The sequence below is a fragment of the Lagopus muta genome, chromosome 15, assembly GCF_023343835.1.
Source record: "Lagopus muta isolate bLagMut1 chromosome 15, bLagMut1 primary, whole genome shotgun sequence".
Taxonomy (NCBI): domain Eukaryota; kingdom Metazoa; phylum Chordata; class Aves; order Galliformes; family Phasianidae; genus Lagopus; species Lagopus muta.
The window spans coordinates 11,278,161-11,298,233 of NC_064447.1; the positions used below are offsets into that span (position 1 = coordinate 11,278,161).

The window sequence follows — 20,073 nt, forward strand, 5'->3', positions numbered from 1 at the left end:
TGTGAAAGTAAGACAAAAGAGCAGTGAAGGCTCACAACAAATTTAATGGAGCCACTTCTGCTTTCTCTGCCTCAGAAAGGACTTTGCTTGGCAAGCAGAGGTGACGGGAATCACGTGTGTAGCCAGGGTGCAGCCAGGGGAAAGGAGGGAAGAGGATGCATGTCAACAAAGGGATGTGATGGGCTGGCAGGGTGGTAATGCAGGCACTCACTCACTCATTCACACAAACCCACTTATTTTCAATCCATACTGGCTTGGAAGAGGTAGGACAGGAATAGGAGGCAGAAAAAGCAACAGATGCTACCAGAGAGATGCACAAAAACAGGCTGCAATCCAAAGAGCAGCCTCAGCTCTACTTATTCCTGTTTTCTGTTTCGTTCACAATCATTTGTTCCTCGTTTCCAGTTCAGAGCACTCAGCCTTGAGTGCTGGCTGTGTCAGATCAGTTACAGTAGAAGCTGGAGCCTCCCACAAACCCCACACCCTCACCCCGGCACAAAGCCAGGAGCTGGCTCTAGGAGACGGGTCACTATCCTCAGAGCAGAAGGCAGGGTGTCATACACCTCCTTCTGAAACCGTGTGCGGGCCACGTCCACAGATGGTGTGAACACAAACTGAGCCACACTTGGCATTTTTAGGAGGTTCATGAGCTCGGTTGCCCGGGTAAGGATCTCCTCACGGTCCTCCTCGCAGTACACAGAGGTGACAGCAGGGCTCTGCACAAATGTCCTCATCTTGGACAGGAACAAGGACACCCTGCAGGAGAGAACGACACAAACTTCAGCTGGTAGAGCCTCGCACCCGGCAGGGTCACTATGCAATCATGTGGACCACAGAAGACTGTTGCAAGCAAACACCAGACGCCAATTGTCCTTTGCCCTGATGCACAGAGAGTCTGTCAGCAGATGAAGCCCACTTCCTCAAGCTGCCTCCCTACAGTTTGCTTCCTCTGTTCTCTTTCACTTCCAGGTTCCATCAGTTGCCAAGTATCATCATCTAACACTGCAAACATCTGTGTTTGGATCCATCAGATCTGCAAGTTTCTGCCATTTTGCCCTTGCCTGCCATCAGTCCTTACCTGGGGATCAAGTCCTGGCTGCGAGCTGCCAGCTTGGTCAAGGCAGTCATAAGGACAGCGATGGCACGGGGTGCACAGCTGGGGACACTGGCCTGTGGTCGGACCTGGGTGACTTCAAACAGCACAGCCTCCAGAGCCTCAAAGAAGCGGTTGATCTGTTCCACAGTGCAGCGCTTGTCATAGGACACAGACATGTACTCTCCAATAGCCCAGACCTGAAACAAAGGCAGATGTACTCAGGGCAACCAGAAGGAAAGGGGATCTTATCGCAGTTTAGGCAATGGCAAATCAGATGATGTCATGCTAAGACAGGATAAAGGAGGAAAGAGAAGCTGACCAACAGATGGCACTGCAGCCGGGACATACTTGGCAGAAGCAGGCAGTCCCCGCTTACCACGTGGGTGAAGATGGGCTCCTTGTTCTGGATGTTGCTGACGGTTCCCGAGAACTCCAGCAGCTCTTTGGACAGTTCCACAACGAGCGCAGGGCGCAGCTTGCAGAGCATCACCAGCTGTGAGCTCAGCACCCTGCAGGAGAGATGGAGAGAGCTCAGAGCCAAGGCACTTGTCACCAAACCGAGGAGGTGCTGGCAGCATCCAACTATTAGCACAGCAGCTGCACGCTCGGGAAGGTCACAACTACAGCAGCTGCTGTGCTGTCCTGGGAAGCCAGGCTGCAGGCAGCAGAAGGGCTGAGAGCTTGGCCAGGCCTTCTGTTCTGTCTCACCTATGCACGTCATCTTTAAACGCTGGGATCTCGTAGAGCTGGTCGCTTCTCTGCAGCACCAGCACCACCAGCTGGTTTATTAGAGATGCATCTGCAAACTGAGAAACAACCTCTGCTTCAGCAACACTGGTGACTTCCAGCAACCAAAACTCAAACTGATCAGCCAGAGAGGACTATGCCAGCACAGAGACTGCCTGGTACAGCAGCAGAGCAGTGCATAAAGCTGGTACCAGGCACTCGTCTTGCACTCACTCACAGCTGCCTGGCAAAACAACTGTGAACACTGATACTGCACCACAGAGCTCTCTTCCTTCTTTGGATGAAGCGGGCAGCTCAGTGCAGCTCTCTGCCAGTACTGGACCACCCCATTCTCTCACTTCATACACCCTTCTGCTGAAGTTGCACTGTGTTAACACTCCTTGCTGTGATTGTTCTTCACCTAACAAGAAATCCCCACAGGACGTGTGGAAGTCAAACTGCCCAAAAAGCACTTACCTCAGCCACCACACTGAAAAAGAGCTCCAGCAAGACAGGGACAGTGTCTGCACACTGCATGACCCTTGGGCTGCTGGCCAGGGATCCCAGCAGCTGTCGGAGTGGAATCAGCCTGCAGGCAGTAAAGAAGCTACTGATAAAGGTGTGCTCCCAACTACTCCCTTGTCTTCCCTTCCCTACAGCCCACAGAGCCTTAGAGCACTTGGCAGAACTCATGCAGGCAGGGAAGGTCAAGCCCACCTCAGCCCAGATGAACACAGCTATGCCTTTCCTAGCAATCCCAGTGCTGCCTCCCAGACTTGGCAGGCCGAATCAAACCCTCATGGCAGTCTCCTAAAGCAACTTCCTACCTCTCCTGGAAGTCTTCAGAAACAGATTCGACACGGAGAAGGTACTGGAATGCACTCCTGTAGAGGGGATTGCGAAAGGCCTCCAGGCAGGCAGCTGGCTTCACAGCAGGATCACAGGCAGCCCTCTCAGCAGATGGGAGAGAGGAAGACCTAGAAGGAGGGACACACAGAATGTGCTGAACTGTGAGAATGGGCCAGGCTACGGCTGGAATCCTGAGCAATGGAGTAACACATTTGCTGCTGAAACAGGGACATTAACTTGGTCTAACCCGAGCGCCCTGAAATCCAGAGAACCAGAATGCCTGAAGTGGTGAGAAACAGACCTCAACCAACTTCTTGTATCTAGGATGGTTTCCTTTTCTGAGCGCTCCAAAAAGAGCTGCTAATGTCAGAGAACAAAAGGAAGAGCAGAGTACAGCAGTGAGTACAGCCAGCTCCAATGCTTTCCCATCTCCCTGGACACTCTTCCAGTCCCCTTTTTCCCAGCTTGGAAAAAAACTTCTGTCTGCTTCCAAAACACAGCCAGCAAAGGGGAGCAAGAGCAGGGAAGGGAGGGACGACCCACTAATCCACATCTCTGTGGAGGCAGTGGCTGATGGCAGACACTCCAGCACAAGGCAATAGTTTGGATCTGTATGCAGGTGATGAAATGACAACAACTCTGAGCTTCAAAGACAGCCCATTACTGAGGTGTAACAGCTCTCTTTCTGTGCACATCACATTACCAGGAAAATTGGGCTGATGTCTGTGCAGCTTTGTGCTAACCTGACTGCAGCCTCTCACTCTGACAGCAGCAGCCAGAGGGCAGCTGAAGCTCAGGGAAGTGTGCAGTCAACACCAAAACCCTGATAAGCAAGTGAGAGGAAGGGCAGTTAGCATTACCTCATCTGCACGTCCAGAGCTGCTGTCAGACAGGGCAGGTCAAGCAACAAATGGAAAATCTCAATGGCTGTTCCTGCATCCAGCAGAAATGGAAGAATATCCACAAACTCAGCAATAAGGGGCGGGCTGTTCCATGCCAGAAACTGTAAGAAAGCAGTACAGACTGCTGCACTATCCCCAGGGTTCCACCACATGGCCAAGACAATTCTCACACTGTGACCAAAAGGGATCAGGAATGGAAAGTCACTTCTGAAAAGCAGAAACAAAGACTAAGAGTTCAGCCAAGAACCGGGGAGGCTGCTGGTGGCTCAACACACCCACTTAGAAGCTGATTTAATGGTGAGCAAGTTGAAATGTTTCAAGTTTCCCAAAGTCAAACTGCTGTGTCCTAACTGTGCACCCTGCACTACGCACTGACGTAATACCAACCCACACTCCCCTCTCCTGGTAGAGCTAATCACACCCAGAACCCTCTTTCCACCTCAAACTCACTATTTTCTAAGTCTTTCTTACCCATCCCTCTTGCCTGTGCCCTGCCACAGAGGTATAATGGTGGGCTGTGGGGTGTGCTGAAAGCAAGGATTTGGAGGCATAGAAAAGAAGCACAGCAGGCTGTCTCCTGTGCTGCTCCGGCAAGATGTACCTTGAAGAGATTTGGGAAACTCTGCCTGAATATGCTGGAGGTCTCAGTGAAGAGCCGGCTGTTGTCCTTGCAGAATAGGACAAATTCAAAAGCCAGAGATGAGTTGTGGAAGAGCTGAGCTGGGATATCAGTGAATAAGTGCTTGTAGATTGCATCAGAGTCCGCAGCAGCCATCTCGCCTGGGAGGATACAGCACATTCCTGAGCACAGCTCACCCAGCAGTCCTGTCAACAGGGGCTCCAAGGGATATGTAAAAACTAAATCTGAGTGTGTTTTTCTACAAAACACAGGACAGCCCAGCTTCTGACTCTCCAGGAGTGGGATCATGAATCCTGGAGTACAGCCAAGGCTGAATTATAAACTCCAGCAGCCAGCAAACTGCCAGGACAAAAGCTGTGCTGTGAGTATGCCAGACTGATTTGTGCAGGATGACTTACCATGATTTAGGAAGAACTGGGCAATGGGCAGCAGTGCCCTGGCATAAGTGGCATCCCCGCTGATCCTGCCATGCAAGATCTTCAGGAAGGATGCTGCACGGTACACATAGGAGGAGTCCTGTTTGCAGATGATGTCCATGATTGTCACTGCCTCAATGAGACACTGCAGAAGGGCAGAGAGCCAGATCACAGTGGGAGGAAGTCACAGCACTGAGAGCTTCAGCCCCATCCCCGTGTACTTACAGCTTTCTGCAGGTCTCCATCAGCTTTCTTCAGGGCCTCTGCCAGAGAAATGTGCATAAGTTAAATCTGGAGTCCAAACAGGAGGCTGTCAGTATGAGCACTAGTCCAGATTTCAGGACAGGTGGGAACACATACTGATCCAAATTCCAGGCTAGTAAGAATCACACTCCACAGCATCCCTACAAATCAAAGTCAGGAGGCAGGCTTAAGGCGTACAAGACAAACACCGGCAGCTGCAGCCAGTCCTGTGCCTCCAGCCTCATTGTGGATGCCAGGGAGTGAGACCTCAGCCCAAAGCAGCAGCAAAGCAGAAGCATTTTCAAGAACACTACAAGGAGGGCTCATGGCAGGACTCACGGCGATTGCTCTGCTCCATCAGCCGCTGGCAGTACTCAAAAGCTTTCTCCCGCAGCCGCTCCCTTGGGGGAAGCAGGCGACTCGACGTGGATGAAGTCGAGACCACAGACATAACAGACCTGTCCATTTCTGATTTGTCACCTGGAGAATAAAGGTTATCATGTATCAGCTCGCATCACAGGCATTGCAGCCCACTTGCTGCTGAGCAACAGAGGGGGAGGGGTCTGTCCCCAGGCACACTGAGAAGTAAAGAAGGCTGGGAAGAAGGCAGTCACACAGGAATACTAAGGAAATGCCATCTCCCACAACCTACATCCTCTTCCTCAGGGACACGTGGCATTTTGCCTGAAACCAGGGAACACTGAATGAATAAATCCTTGCAGAAGTGTCAGAAAGCATCAGCCAGGAGGTTTTGTCTTAGTCCAAGAGCTCTACATTCTTGCCCACCCTCCAGCCGCTTGCTGGATTTCTGGCACAGCCACCTCATGAAGTCAGAACACATCTACCTCTTGGGGGGTGCAAACCCACCCTTGTCTGCAGCCCTTTGATTCAAACCTGAATTTGGTGTGTTCATCTCCTTGCCCCCATAGCACAGCAGCCATTTCTGCAGCATGGAGAAGGTTTGCATGTTGAGCCACTGATCCTCTGTGTAGTGCTGACCCAGCGAGAGCACCGTGAAGAAGTCCGTGGCAATGGCACCATCCACCTCTGTGACAGGGCCAGGCTGGGAGGAAAGATGCAGCAGGTAAGGCCCCCAAAAACAGGTGAGGTGAGAGGGCAAGGAAAACTCCCCTGAGCCCGTGGAGACCAGCAGTCCTTGTTTGCATGCACTGTGCACTGCAGTGGGGCAGTCTTCTACAGCCAGAGAAGCCAGCAGCATTGCATCCTCCTCCCCACCCGAAATACCTCTAACTTTTCCCTCCCACTCACAAGGCTTTTACTCCAAGGTATGTGGCCAACTAATGATTCTTACCCAAAAACTATTTCATAAGTTCTTTCTCTACAGCAGGACTCCTAAATTTTGAAGCTACAAATACCCTTACTTTGATTTCTTATGCCTTTTGTCTACATATTGCCCAAGAAAGCGACCAAATAGAGCAGCACTTCCAGATTTATCAGAAGTTGATTATAACAGCAGGCTGCTGACAAGCAAACACCCCTGTGAGATAACCACAGCAATTCAACACTGACCTGCCTGGTTCTGGGATTGGAGAAGAAGCCTCCAGAGGGCTGAGCGACTCCTTGCTGAGTACTTGCATACCTCAGCCAGTCAGCCATCTTCTTGCTGACTACATTGATCTGCTCTGTACAAAGAAAATCACAAGCTCACAGCTAGATCAGAGAAGCAGTCTCTGCAGCACACCTCTACTGCTCTTCAGCTGTCTTTCTATTTCTCTTTGCCCAATACTCTTCAGAATATCTGCAGTTTCACATTCCACTGCATCTAGAGACCCATACCTAGGCTAAGGGATGTGTTAATTTGATACAGATCTGTACTGAACTCTGTCCCCTGGAAGGAACCCAAGCAGCTGATGGCCCAATCTGTTCTTTAAGTGGCACAATGTACCTCAGCCAAGCTCACTTTCCTTACGGTAGAGATGTCACTTTTAAGAACACTTTCCAAGTCCTTCTCCCATCCAAAGTCTTCAAGGACCTCTCTGATCACTATGCAGATCAAAGCCAGATGGTAATCCCAGGTCTCCTACACACTTACCTTCAGTTAGAGCTTCTGGTGACAGACTGATGACATTTGAGAGGATGGGAAGAAGATACCGAGAGCTCTGACCCTCAGGCAATCTTCCTTCCAGGGCCTTCACAACACGCTGTCCCACAGCAGACACTGCAGCCTTCTCTTCTCCCTTCAAAATAAAGCAGAGGTAAAGCCAGGCAGATAATCTCTTAACAGCACTACAGACCAATACCACACAAAACTCCTCCACCAGGCATCAATTCCAGTGTCAAGGACAGAAACAACTGACAGCACAGGCTATTTTACCATGTCTAACAGAGTTCTTCAGCAATGTGAATTCATAGATCTCAGGAGGGGAAAGTTCTCTGATGGAGCAACACGTTTGTGGACAAACATCACCAGAGCTGGGAATCAGAAGCTGCAGTGGCTGTCCTCAAATTAAACACTATGATCCATCAATTCCAGAGCAGTGAGTACAAGCATTAACTGCTCCCCTTGCGGTCAGCTTTCTAGCTGCTAAATAAGAAATTTATGAACAGAAAATGGAGCGTTGCAACATGTTAGAGGACTCTCTGCTTAGTCCATATCCTCACAGTGAGGAAAATAAAGCCTTACAGCTGTGGTTCTGAGATGCCAAGAAACCCTTCTGTCCAAAATATTTTCTTTTTAACAATAACAGGTGGAAGCAGCCTTTGGAGAGATTTTCCTTCCTCATGAGCATTATCATGCCAACAAGAACTAAACCTTCTCTGCTGCTTGGGGTCCTGGACAGCTGTTTATTGAAGGTGGGGAACAAATATTAATTTCTGACAGTCTCCATCTAATGTCAGCTTTGTACCTGATAGCTGGAAGCAATTAGGAAACAACAGGCAAGTTTCCAATGAGAAACGTCATATTAGAACCTCACCCACGACTGGTTACTTTCTGTGCTCCTCTAGCAAACAGATGGGGGCAAACTGATCAAAGGAAAGAAAGACCCTGTTAAAAAGGAAGCTTAAAGTTTGGGGATCCTTACGGTGAAGGAAAAAGGAGAGAGACCCTCATCCTGTCCCACAGATACGTCGCTGCTGCCTACTGCAAACAACGGTGCTGCTTATGTGCATTACTGATGTGTTTCCTCCTGCTGCTCAGAGGAAAATCTGGCTGGACTAAAATCAATGGCAGGTTTCCAGCTCCTAATGCAACCCCAGAGGCTGTGCCTTCTGGTAAGCCAAAAGTTTTACCAGAAGAATATCAGTTTTACAGAACCAAGGGGGACAGGCAGGTAGGCAGAGAGAAGAAAGACGATTTCCATCCAAAACAGCAACAAATACAGACCATATTTTTAAAGGTTCTGCCTAAGCAGGGCTGTGTTCATGGCAGGGGCTGCCACTCACTGCTCCATTTTTAGCCACAGAAGTGATTCTGAAACAGCTAAAATGCAGCACGTTTTAGTAGTGTAAAGAATTAGGAAAACCTCTTTCTAGTTTTAGTTAGAATCTAAGAAAAATTAAAACACAAGCTACGTTTTTATCCTGTAGAAGTGCAAAACAAAAATGTAGGAGACGTTGCTGAGCATACAGTGAGACTCAAAGTGAAAAACTTCAGATGGATTAAGAAAAATGCTTTATCTTTAGCAGGCACATGTAAGAGAAGCAATGGGAGAAGGAAAAAAGCAAGGTGAGGTTTCAGTTTATTTCTCAGAGAGCAATCAACGTGGATGGAACACAAAAAAGTGAGTTCTCACGTTTCCTTCTCCGTGGAGAATCCAGGTCTTTGAATCAGCATCCAAATTTGTATTTAAAAAGTTCCCAGCTTTTCCTACGCAAAACAGACTAATAACATTCCTTGAATGGACAGGGAAATAACTCTGTTTTCTCCTGGATATCAGCAGCTGATTTTCACTACCCATGAGCTCAACAAACACAGAGAAGAATCAGAAAACAAATCCATATTAACAAGGGGACACCCGCCTTGTGAGGCAGCTCACCTGGGCCAGCAGGACGGACGAGACCAGGCTCAGCAGCTTTGTGTCATGGATCCTATGGCAGGAGAGGCGCAGCCCATCGCAGGGTGCCATCTCTCTCAGGAGGGCAGCGCACAGCAGCTGGATCTGCTCGGGGCACTTGGCTGAGCACAGCACGGCCTGCAGCAGTTCCACAAGTTGAGCATCCAGCCTGCGGGGTCAGCAAAGCGTTAGGAGCGGAGCTGCGTGCCTACAGCCTGCACGTCTGTGCCGCTGGCATCATCTCGCTTCACAGCGACCCTAATTAATGCCTTAATTATCATCCGAATTCCGCCCCTTCGCACGGCTTGTGACACGGCGCCCGCTACACTCGCTGAGAAGGGACGGTGGCCCTCTGCAAGGGGAAAACGGCACAAACAGGGCTTTAACTCATACGTCGAACGCACTGTTTACAAAAAGGAGAGCTTCCTCAAAGCTCCAGCCCTCCCACCTTCTCAGCTCAAACAACGCACGCTTTGCCTTCACCCAGCCGGCACTCACCGACGGGGGCTTTTGCTGGCGGCCAGGACGAGGTGCAGCCGCTGCAGGCAGTCCGCGGCCTCGGCGCCCGGCTCCGGGCCCTGCAGCTGGGCAGCGACGCGGGCGGCGAACCTGCTCAGCTCGTCCTCCTGCACCTCCCTGCGAGGGACGAGAGGACGTGAGGACGTGAGGACCCGGCCCCCGCACACCCCGAGCCGCCCCGCATCCCGTTACCTGGCTTGCTTCAGGAAGCTCTCAGCCGCCGCCGTGCCCATCCCGCCTGCGCTCCCTGCACGCTGTCCCCCTCCCGGTCCGTCGCCAACGCGCTCCCCCTGAGCGATCAGCAGCGCCGGGCCCGGGGCACGCGGCGGCCTTGCGCGAAGGTTCCGCCCTAGGGACGTTCCGAGGGGGGAGCACAGCCGTGGTTGGTGCGGAAGAAAGCGCTGTCACAGAGCGGGTGTCTGAGCGCTGGGAGGAGGAGCGCAGGCCAATTCCGCTTTGTTAATTAGTTGGCGGTTACAACGTTGTTATTCGGCACCAGGGAGCGAAGCAACGCCGGGCTCCGCCGCGTGATACCAGCGCAGGTTCGGGAACCTCAGCGGCCCGCATAGAGCAAAGGACGTTCTGAACAGCTGCTTAGCAGGAGGGGCTGCAGCTCCCTGACACATCCTCCCCTGATGCTGACAGCCCTGGGGCTCCGCGCAGCCTGATGGACTCCTCAGCACTCATTAACAGCGTGCCTTGGCAATTAGCCACCGAAGCACCGGCTCCCTTTCACCCTCAGAGGCAGCAGCATCCCTGAGCCCAGCTATCAACAGCACGGCCAGTGCAGGGAGCAGGGCAGAGAGGAGCAGCAGAGCTCTGGTTTTCTCCCATGCCTTCTCCTCTGGCTGCATGCTTGGTGGGCACAGGGATACAGGGATGCCTCCACAACCATAAGCAGCCAAAAAAACAAAAGGCTCTGGATGAACGTCTGTGCTGAACAACACACTTTTTAAAATATTTTTTATTATTTTTTTTTTAAATAATATTTTAAACGTGGAAGCATTAATCACATGTAGATAACTTTGTGTCAGCTGTGGTTTCGAAAACACTCCTATTCAATTTTGGAGCTCAGAATTAGTCAAAATAAATCAAGAATTTAAATTCTAGCTCCTTTATGAGGACGAGGAATGCCAAAAGTAATTGTGTAACTTGGGTACAGTGAATACAGAAGTAATTTCTGTCACCATACACATCTATGAAACAGTGATTCTAAGTCACAGGCAAAGCTTCTGCTGTAGCTCACCTCTCAAAATGACATTTTGTTTCACTCCTTGATGGAATGAAAACTAAAGCTTGAGAAGTGCCTGGTAACCCTCACAGGGGGCATTACGGGTCTCAAACACATGCACAGCTACCTGTAGACTCTGAAACAGAGCATCCAAACCTCTTATCTTCTTCCATATGAAAAGGAAAAAAAAGGCAAAAATACTTACCCAACCAAGTTTACCACAGGAAAAAAACACCTTCTTGGTCAGTCAGAGTCAAAAATCATCGGCTCTGTGTGAGCACAAAGTTCTGCATCTCATCTGATGCCAGCCACAACTTGCTGAGACAGTGCTGCATCCAGAGGGATCAGCTGCCAGGGTGGGTGGGAGGCTCAGCCTGGTTTTAAGCCCCCTCAGTGCCACCCGGGGAGCGTGCAGGTCTGTCACTGGAAAGCAGCAAGCGATTTCAGGGCATCTTCTCTTTCATATATAATTTTATTTCTGGTTATAGAAACAAATGCTAAGAGGAGAAGCAACACTCCCCATCCACATACATCAAATTAAGGTAACAGAACAGTTGAAGTAAATGAAAAAAAAAATTGTAGAAATTTAAAACTTTGTTATAGCTTTAAAATATTACTGTTCTTGGTACATTAGAAATCACATTCAGATCTCAAATCAGTTAAAAAAAAAATTATGGCTCCATATTTGAAAAACAACACAACCCACTGTATCCCATTTGATGCAGAAATGCAGGCTCTGCTCCTCAGGTGCTGGTTGTGCTGTCAGCACTGCTGGGATGCAGAGCTGCAATGCGGCCTGGTGAGATGATGGACTTCCCAACTGCTGCCCCAAACGGAGCTCTTCCACTTGGGATACACAAACACCTTGCTTTTTAAAAAGCACTGACTGTGAAAACAAGTCACAAAAAAAAGTAGTTTTGATATCAGTCTTACAAAAGAAAACCCCAAACATCTTGCTGGAGCTCATACAGGCAAAACCAGGAACTGACATGCAGGCATGGCTTTCTCCCCCTTCACAATTCCTTAAATTAAGTGCTGAATCCAGGCGAGAGGGGTAAGGCTGCTCGTAACAGAGTCAGTTCTGCTTCTGTCCCAGCACTGCAGTATCCTGGTCCTCGTCCCACTGCAGCTTTCCCACATGACTTGGTGTGAATGCAATCACAGAATGGAGGGAGACTCCAACTGCCTTTTTTTTTTTTTCTTTTAAAGAAAATATTCAGAATCTGACCAGGGCTTCCAGCTTCACCACCCACTGCTCACACAGCTTCTGATTTATCCCAGGACAGCTTCAGACAGTTCTTTGGATAGCAGTCTGGACAAGGCCATCCCATCGTGGTACAAATGGCACACATGGAACCCAAGACCACCTTGTAAAGCTGTTATACTTTAAAACCATTTTCCATAATGTTACAATTGAACACTTTTTTTTTTTTTTTTCAAACATTGCTTTCTTTTCCATTAAAAAAGCTCTTACAAAGTACAATACTCTGATTCTCTCTGCTTTAAGACCATCTTGTGGGCTGGAATACAGTGAATTTAGCCTTACAGCAATCCCCTAAACCCTAACCCTGCTGTGAAACCAACCTGCCTTCTTAGCCTGCCCAAATCTAAGGAGCAGCACTCAGCACAGCAAAGCATCAGCATCTCCTGCACTGGACTTTTAGCAGCAAGGCAGCGAAACAGAAGGAAACATCACTTTTTCTGCTCCAATTAAATCACATTTTACTTGAGCTAACAGGCTTTTCTCCTCAACCCCTAGCTTTACGGAAGGCTCTGTTTCAGATTGCTTTCAGTGAAACTGAGTGGGATAGAAGTGAGACTGAATGGTCTGGATCAAGGATGCCAAGGTATGAGATGCTGCATGTGTTGCTTAACCCAGCAGCAGACATGAAGTAGTAATCAAATAATACCAAATAACAGGGAAGGCTGGTTGTCACAAGGGCTTTTTTTTCTCCTCTTCTTTTCTTTTTACTTTCTTTCTATTGAGAAGGAAAGCTGTTTCCTTTCACTGCTCCTATTCTTGTATATATACAAAGTTCCTCCTTGTAACACCTTCAAACCCTGTTTTGCCTCAAAATCAAAGCCCAACCAGCAGACAGTAAGCAGAAACCGAGGCAAAGCACTTGCTCAGGTCCTCACAAAGGAATTGCAGCTCTGGTAAGAGCTCTTCAGATTAGGAAGCCCAGTATCACGTGCTTTTAAGAATAGTTCTCACAGCCCCAAGTAGGTCAAAAATGCATGTTTCTGAATTTAGCATCCTGGAGTTAAACCAGGACTGAAATTTGACAGGTTAGGGAAAATTTACTCTCTGTGAATAGACACCTCATACCCCATAAAGAGAGGGAAGTGTAAAAGGAGAAAAATCCCACCATGAAGAAACTGTTTCTCTGTGCCCCAATGATAGTTCACCCCCCGACAGACAGACAGAGGAGCTCCTCAGCCTCACAGCATCCTCACAGACCCTCCATCCGTTCCCTCTGTTAGCAAGAGGGTCCCATTACTTACACAGCAGAAGCGTAAAGAACTCCCCAATACCACATCTAGAGATAACTGGAGACAAGAAAGGCTTCCAGCTTTCATTAGTGCCAGTTGGGGGTTTTCTTGCCAGGAAAGCAGCACGGGCTGTGGGTGCTGAGTGCACGACAAAGCCAGGAGCTCCTACACAAGGCAGATGCAAGCACTGCAGCGCCTCATCTGCTCTGCGAGAGGGATACAGCAATCAGTGGAGGAAAGCTGCTTCTGCAGGCTGCCCACATCTGCCACACAAACAGGTACGTTGTTCTTTCCAAATCAGTGCCCGGTGCAGGAATTTGTGGACATACGGCATAAAAGTCTGTGTAAAGTACCACTGAAGAGAAAGAAATAGTCACGGACCGTTTATATATCTATATTTACACACTCACACACATTAATAAATATAAAATTTATGTTTACACAGATCTAACTTAATATTCTCTGGAAAAAAAAAAAAATTATTTAAAGAGTTTCTACCTTAGCTGCCACCCATGAATTGTCAGTGGGTTCTTCTATCTTGAGAGCAAAGGGGGAGACTTGGCACAAGTTCTTTCTGAAGCGTAAAGTGACACACGAGGAGAGGACCAGCCAGACCTTCTGAAGGGTTTAATTCAGGGTTGGTAAATCAGAAAGGTATCAAAAAAGCACAGGTACCAAACTCGATTACAAATCTGGAATTTAAACAACAGTGTTCCAAGAAAACCCCAGTATTGTTCAAAATGCTTTGCTTAGAACAAAGTAAAACGCTCTCTGCTCTATTACTGCCCTGTGAAAGCCATCTAACAGAGCAAGCCCACCATCTCAGCTAGGTGCATTCACTGCTGCTTACTACACATGCACAGTCCTGCAAACAATCCGGCCAGCAGCGTGTGCTGCTCTAACCCTGTCAGCCAGTTGTTGGGCTCAGAGATGTTCCAGCACAAAGCTACCTTCTGGGCAGGTCCAGACCAACATGCAAGCACTGCTTCAGCCTCATCAGCTCCAGCCAGCCAGATGACATCGTAGTGATTGTTTTTCCCAGCACAGCTGGCTCCACTGCGAGCTACACTTCATGACAGTAGTGTATGCTACAGTAATAGCAGCTTTGGCATAATTTTTACCCAGAAGGAAACAAGAAGCTACATGATTGAACCATCTGTTGTGTAACTGCAACCTAATGTACAGATTCTCACCAGATGCAAACCTTCAAGCAATTGCATTGAGTTAGGAGCTGGATTAAAGGACTCCAGAGTCAATAGAAATAGCTACAAATATAAGGGAAAAATTGTGGCAGAGAGAGGAAATGAGAACTTGACCAAGAGCCTGTCTGACGAGGGAAAAGATCATCTGCTGCAGGATGGCATCTGTAACCTCAAAAGCCCAAAGTAAGGACAAAGCTGTGAAGCCAAGTCACACACCTTTAGAGCTTCCTGCTTAATGCCAGAGTCCAACCTATGAGCAGCAGGACGGGCAAACCTGTGAGATTTTGCTCCAGCACAGAAGCTCAAGGTAAAATCCCACTGGATGAATTCAGCATTTGATACTGCATCTGGAGTACTGAGTGCAGCTTTGGGCTCACCAGTGCACAACAGGGAGGGATCTTCTGTCAGAATTCTACCTTGGAGGCTTGAGCACCCAAAGTGCAGAAGAGGTGGAGATAACCAGGCTGCTGCCTTCAGAGGAAGCAGCAAAGCAGGAGGTAAATCTTACCCATGCCTTCAGCTGCCTGGTTGGGAGATGCAGAGTAAGGCTCTCCTTGGAGGTGTGTAGTGATGGGAAGGAGGCATTGACATGCAGGGATGCAAAAACCTTTCACCTCGTGGTCAGACATGAGAAGAACGACCAGAGTTGTGGAAGCTCCATCTAAAGGCATTTATAACTCAGCTGCACGTGACCATGGTGGTTGGACCAGATGATCTTGCAGGTCATTTCCAACCTTGCGATTCTGTGATTCTATGGTGACCTGATCTCATCAGACCTTCTCTGAACGCCAGGCTGTAGCAGAGACATCCAGAGGCCTCTTCCAGCCCAAATTATTCTGCATTTCTAGGCAGCTACTGGCCAGTAACAGACACAGAAATCTAGACCTGAGATCTGATCTTCCCTTACATTGCAGTGTTACATGATTTACGTTCATGACAGCGATAAACTATGATTTAGGAGACACAGTTTAAATCTGAAAGACAAGGAAGATGGAAACAAGCAACCAGTTTGAGTTTAGAGATTAAATGCAGTAAGACTAAGGAAACAGCTTTTGATCCAGCAGGAAAAGTCCTGAGCTATTCCTGAATTAGACCCTTGTATTAAAGACTCCAAATCCAAGTGCAGCAGGGAAGTGCTTCTCCTTTCACCCAGCATTCTGGCTGTCACCTAGACACTAGTGGACATCAGAGCATCACTGAACACCTTGCTAGGAAACCCTATTACTAACAGAGACAAAAGGCCCTGTCAGTCAGTGCAAAGTGCTCCACATCACCCCACAGGAAGGCTCCGGTCAGCCACTCTCACTGGCTTAGATACAGCTGCATAATCTTTTGTTCTTTGAACTGTGCTTTACTGCTGGCGTTTCCCTACTGAAAAAGGGGAAAAATGTGGAAGTTAACTGTAAATGACAGTTACAAGTACACAAGATGTCTGAAACATGTGCAAACCAAGTTTATTCCTTCCCAGTATCTGGAGCCAGATCACAGCACTGATTGCAGGAGCACTGCAAAAGCATCAGGTGTTATTTAACTACTTCTCTCCCAAAGCTTTCACGTGGTTCTCACGGCACTCTCCTAAGCAGACTGCGTCCAGCAGTAACATTTCTAACACACAGAATGAAAGTTACAAAAACTGACCTTTTTCATCAAGCTCTGGAGCTACATGCATCCCACAGGTATTTGCATCCTTGTGTCCCTGGATAGAAGTTAAGCAAGGTGCTGCTTCAGGCAGCAGATATCAGGGAGAGTGTGTGCTACAAGGGGCAGAATTAATGGCACAGGGGAAGGAGGGAGACAGAGAGAATAAGTTGTCGAGAAGAATTTATGAGCTAATCATGAACTCCATTTCTGTGTTCAGCACAGCGTTGTTATCACTACATCAGATTAAATGATCTCACTGTAAAAAAAGCTTCCTGTCTCACATGAACCACAGTCAAGACAAAACAATAACTGAGGAATTCAGACGAAAAAAACCCAAAACAACTGCATCCAGCGTTTGCAAACGGAGGCAACAAAAGTTGCTATAAACTGACCACAGTTAAAGCAAAATTAGTCTGTCGGAGGCACAGTGAAAAGAGAACTCACGTGTTATGAAGTCAGTTTGAAAATCTTCTTAGGTCCAAGTGAGAGGAGGTTAACTAATCAGCGTGCCTTGACCTTTGTTATACAGACAGCAGCAGATGCAGCAAAATGCCTTACTCCTCTCCCCACCAAAGCTCTCTCAGCAGCATTGTAACACAGAAATCCCAATGGGCTGGAGCATGAGATCCAGGCACCTCCAGCAGATGGCTGAACAGATCAGAGAGATTTGCTTGTGGCCAACTTGCACTTAAGCCACAAGGCGCTCTGAGCCACACAAGGAAGACTGAGAAAGCATTGTTCTGTTCCAAATGCAGAGGAGGCAAATCTATGGAGTCGACCTGAGGACAGACTTAGAGGTATCACTAAAATAGCAGCTGGTTTACAAGACCACCACAGTTCAGCTGATGTATTGCTACGGTGCTGGACTAGCATAGAGAAGTCTCAGTCCCAATGACTTAGAACTTCTAAAAGGAAAGGAGCAATAAAGAAACATTTTGCCACAGAAATTTGGCAGCTTCAGACAGTGCTCTGCTGGTTGTTCATCTTGAGCTGACTCACCCAACGTGCTGGAAAATCAAAGACTGCTTCAGGACAGCTCTCTAGTCTCAGGGCTGTTTCAGAGGTGTGCCTGGACCTAAACAGCATTCATCTGAATGTGACAATTAATTACGGACGCACTATGCTGCACTCTCCCTCGTAGCTTCTTCCTTGAAGCCCATTTTATTGAATTCTGCCTTGAAAAGGCTACAGAGAAAACAGAGCTGATGTGTCTCTTTTCCAGTCTGCTGCACCTAGTCCTCCTGACAGGAAACATAACGGCTAGAGGTTGGCCTGCTTCAATTACTTTGTGGGCTGGAACAATCCTCCACAAGAATAATTTCCAAGTACTAAAACACAGCCTAATAACTTGGCACTGAAGGCACACAAATTACGAAGGCCTAGCTGTATAGAAATGAACTGTCCCAAATACTTTTGCAGGCCCATGACTGTAGACCGTGACCACAAATCATGAGACCACAACATTCTTTCTTACTTTCAGAAATATTTCTCACAAAACAATTGGCTTGAGAATAAAATGCACTTGGGTTTTATTCAAGTGGTGGGACAGAGCTATTGAATAGGATTTGGCAAACAGAAAGGAAACCTAGAAGGGAACAAGTGATGCTAGATGCTACTGCGTGGATTTTCTCTCCCTCTTCAAATTTCATCAGACATAAATTGCTGTGGTTTAACCTTCCAAAGCCATCAACCCCATCCCCGTTAAGTCACTCTTGCCATTAATAAAGCCATAACATTTTGTAAGTTACAGAGTCTCTGCTGTGCTGCCAGAAGACAAATTAACCAAGGGGATCACACACAAGTGTAAAGCTGAAAGGGTCAGCTGGAGCTGTGCAGAAGCTGATTCCTTTGCCAGTCACAGGTTCCACACACAGCCACTTCTCCACTCAAGTCTGCTTTGCTTGTAAGATGTACTACATGAAGAGCCTGGAATACAGTTTAAATAATTCCTCCTTCTACTGGCCAACTCAAACAGTCTAAAAGGTAGGGCAGACAGGAGATGGAGCTGAAGAATGAAAGGAAGCCTCCGAATTCCTTTTGGAAAACCTGTTTAATACCTCCAGTGACTCTTAAACATGGAAAATAAAAGGTCTCTTTTGCCTTGGTCTCTACACACAGAATTTCTACTAAATGCTGTGTGAGCTCTGGTGCCTCTCACACTTGCCCTTAATCTTTCTCTCAGAAAAATAACAAAGGAGCATTGCTATCAGCCTCTTCCACCCATGGGAGAGAGTTGGAGACAGATTCCTACCCAGCTCTGGCATCCTGAACATCACCCATCTAGCTGAGGATGCCACTGCCAGTCAAGATGAAGGCAGACCACTTCAGTGCAGGAGACCAGGCAACATTTTCTTAGGTTTATGGGGACCAGTGGCTTTGATACCTTTGATGTGCAGTGCTAATTTGAACAGACCCTGGTGCTGGAGAGCACAGTATGTGATCACAAAAATAATACCAAAAACACATACAACCTCTGAGACACCCTTCCCCACACAATCCTCAGACGTTAAGATACTTGGGATGCTGTCCAAAGCAAGTGATGAATAACTGTAAGAAGTCACTGAAGGTACAAAACCTTTTAATATCTTTACAGGAACCAAATTAACACAGTTCCTCTGTCATCTCATTCTCCCTCAGAGGAAATGGAGAGAAATTGCATCTGGAAATCCAGGAGGTTGAGCTCTGCAACTCTTCCTCCTGAATCTCCTCATAAATAAACATTCATTAATACTCAGATTTTTTCTGTTTTAGAAAAAAAATTAATCTGCCTTTTTCTTTAAGCTTGGTACCATGTTTCTTTAATGCTGCTGTTGTGAGATACTGCACCCATTTTTCAGTATTTGACTGCCTTAGCTGGCCTTTTAAAAATGGTCCTACATTTCAAAGCTCGGAGAAGCGCAGTATTAAGGCATTTCCAGGGAGCAGAATGTATTTGTGTTACATTCCTTTAGATGCTGAACTGCAAATCCCATCCCCTTGGAGCCAAAAGGGGAAAATACAGTTAAAAAAAAAATCCCAGCAGTCATACAATCAGTTGTCTGTATTTTTTTTTTTTTCTTTTTTTTTTGGAATCTTTAAAAAACAAAGAAGAAAAAAAAGGAAAAAATATCCATAGGTAAAGACAGAACAGAGTTCCAGGTACGGGTGCTCGGGAGGGGTTTTCCATTCTTGTCTTTTTGGCACCTTGTGATTCTAACAGCTGTTGACCTCCCATTTTAAAAAAAATCTGCCTTTAAAAAGAGCTCTGTTGGCTATGTTTAGAGCTGTTACAGTTGTGGTTTGTTTTCTTTCAAAGCTGCGTTAGGGGCTGCTGCCATCCCATGCCCACCCCACACCACTCCAGCTCCTCCCACCGGTTCTTCATTCACTGGTTGCCTGTCCTTGTGGCACTGTAGATGTGATGACTCCAGTCGGGGCCTGGACTGCTCCGCTGGACTCTTCTATCCGGGGTCTTTTGACTTCAGGTTCACTGGAGGAGGCTGCTGCTGTCTCTTCAGTCCCTGTCTCACATACCCGGCTGACTACAACAGGAGTGGATGAGCTGGCCTGGGCTGCGAGAAGCTGCAAAGGATTTGTAAGAGCTGGGAAGTGAAAGAAAAGAGAATCAGTGTGGTAAGCAATGCAAGTGTTTGTCATTCCAGAAAACAAAACCACCACAGTCAAATGCAGCACCTCGGCACGCATTCAGACTGTGCCATTTTGTAAGGCTTGTTGGCCTCCTTTCTCTCTCCCCCCCACAACAATCCCAGTTTTATGCAAGTTCACCAAACTGGTAATAACCTCTTTCAACAGTGAACTTCCTTTTTGTTTTTTCTTCCACTCCATTGTCAAACACAGCATTAACACTGGAATATTCACCTCCAGAAAATCAATTCTCTGCCACAATCACAGCACACCTCTTGGAGAGGCAGTTCTCTAGCTACCTAAAATCATACCTTCTTGCAAGCTACAACATGAGTGTTGCACCTCTGGTATTGAGGGTTCTCCTTATCCCATCTGAGACTGGCAAAAAGACAGCTGGGGCACAGCTTGCACAGTAAGAGCAACCAGTCTGCTGGGACACTGGATTACAATCCAAATATTGACTGCATTGATGTCC

At 47.6% G+C, this 20,073-nt stretch overlaps 2 protein-coding genes across 4 annotated transcripts in view; both read right to left on the reverse strand.

Moving 5' to 3' along the window:
- Nucleotides 1–24: 24 nt before the first annotated feature.
- On the reverse strand, nt 25–9,729 carry AP5Z1 (adaptor related protein complex 5 subunit zeta 1). 3 transcript variants are annotated; one of them, XM_048962150.1, is made up of 17 exons: nt 9,600–9,729; nt 9,387–9,524; nt 8,871–9,057; nt 6,926–7,070; nt 6,403–6,515; nt 5,767–5,935; nt 5,212–5,352; nt 4,855–4,892; nt 4,612–4,774; nt 4,175–4,353; nt 3,532–3,674; nt 2,650–2,799; nt 2,300–2,411; nt 1,805–1,902; nt 1,473–1,605; nt 1,079–1,293; nt 25–756 (listed from the first exon to the last, which is right to left on the reverse strand). In XM_048962150.1, the coding sequence occupies exons 1-17, from the start codon at nt 9,638–9,640 to the stop codon at nt 486–488; spliced, it is 2,436 nt and encodes an 811-aa protein (XP_048818107.1). In that variant the 5' UTR covers nt 9,641–9,729; the 3' UTR covers nt 25–485. The 3 variants fall into 3 exon arrangements, with proteins under 3 accessions (XP_048818107.1, XP_048818109.1, XP_048818108.1); XM_048962152.1 differs by lacking the exon at nt 9,600–9,729 and having other exon boundaries at nt 8,871–9,240; nt 9,387–9,475; XM_048962151.1 differs by lacking the exon at nt 9,600–9,729 and having other exon boundaries at nt 8,871–9,240; nt 9,337–9,436.
- Nucleotides 9,730–12,051: 2,322 nt separating this feature from the next.
- FOXK1 (forkhead box K1) overlaps nt 12,052–20,073 on the reverse strand; it is a 48,983-nt gene continuing 40,961 nt past the window's right edge. The window contains exon 9 of the mRNA XM_048962153.1: nt 12,052–19,555. Within this exon, the coding sequence (XP_048818110.1) occupies nt 19,335–19,555 (221 nt within the window). The 3' untranslated portion in view covers nt 12,052–19,334. The remainder of the gene's footprint in view (nt 19,556–20,073) is intronic.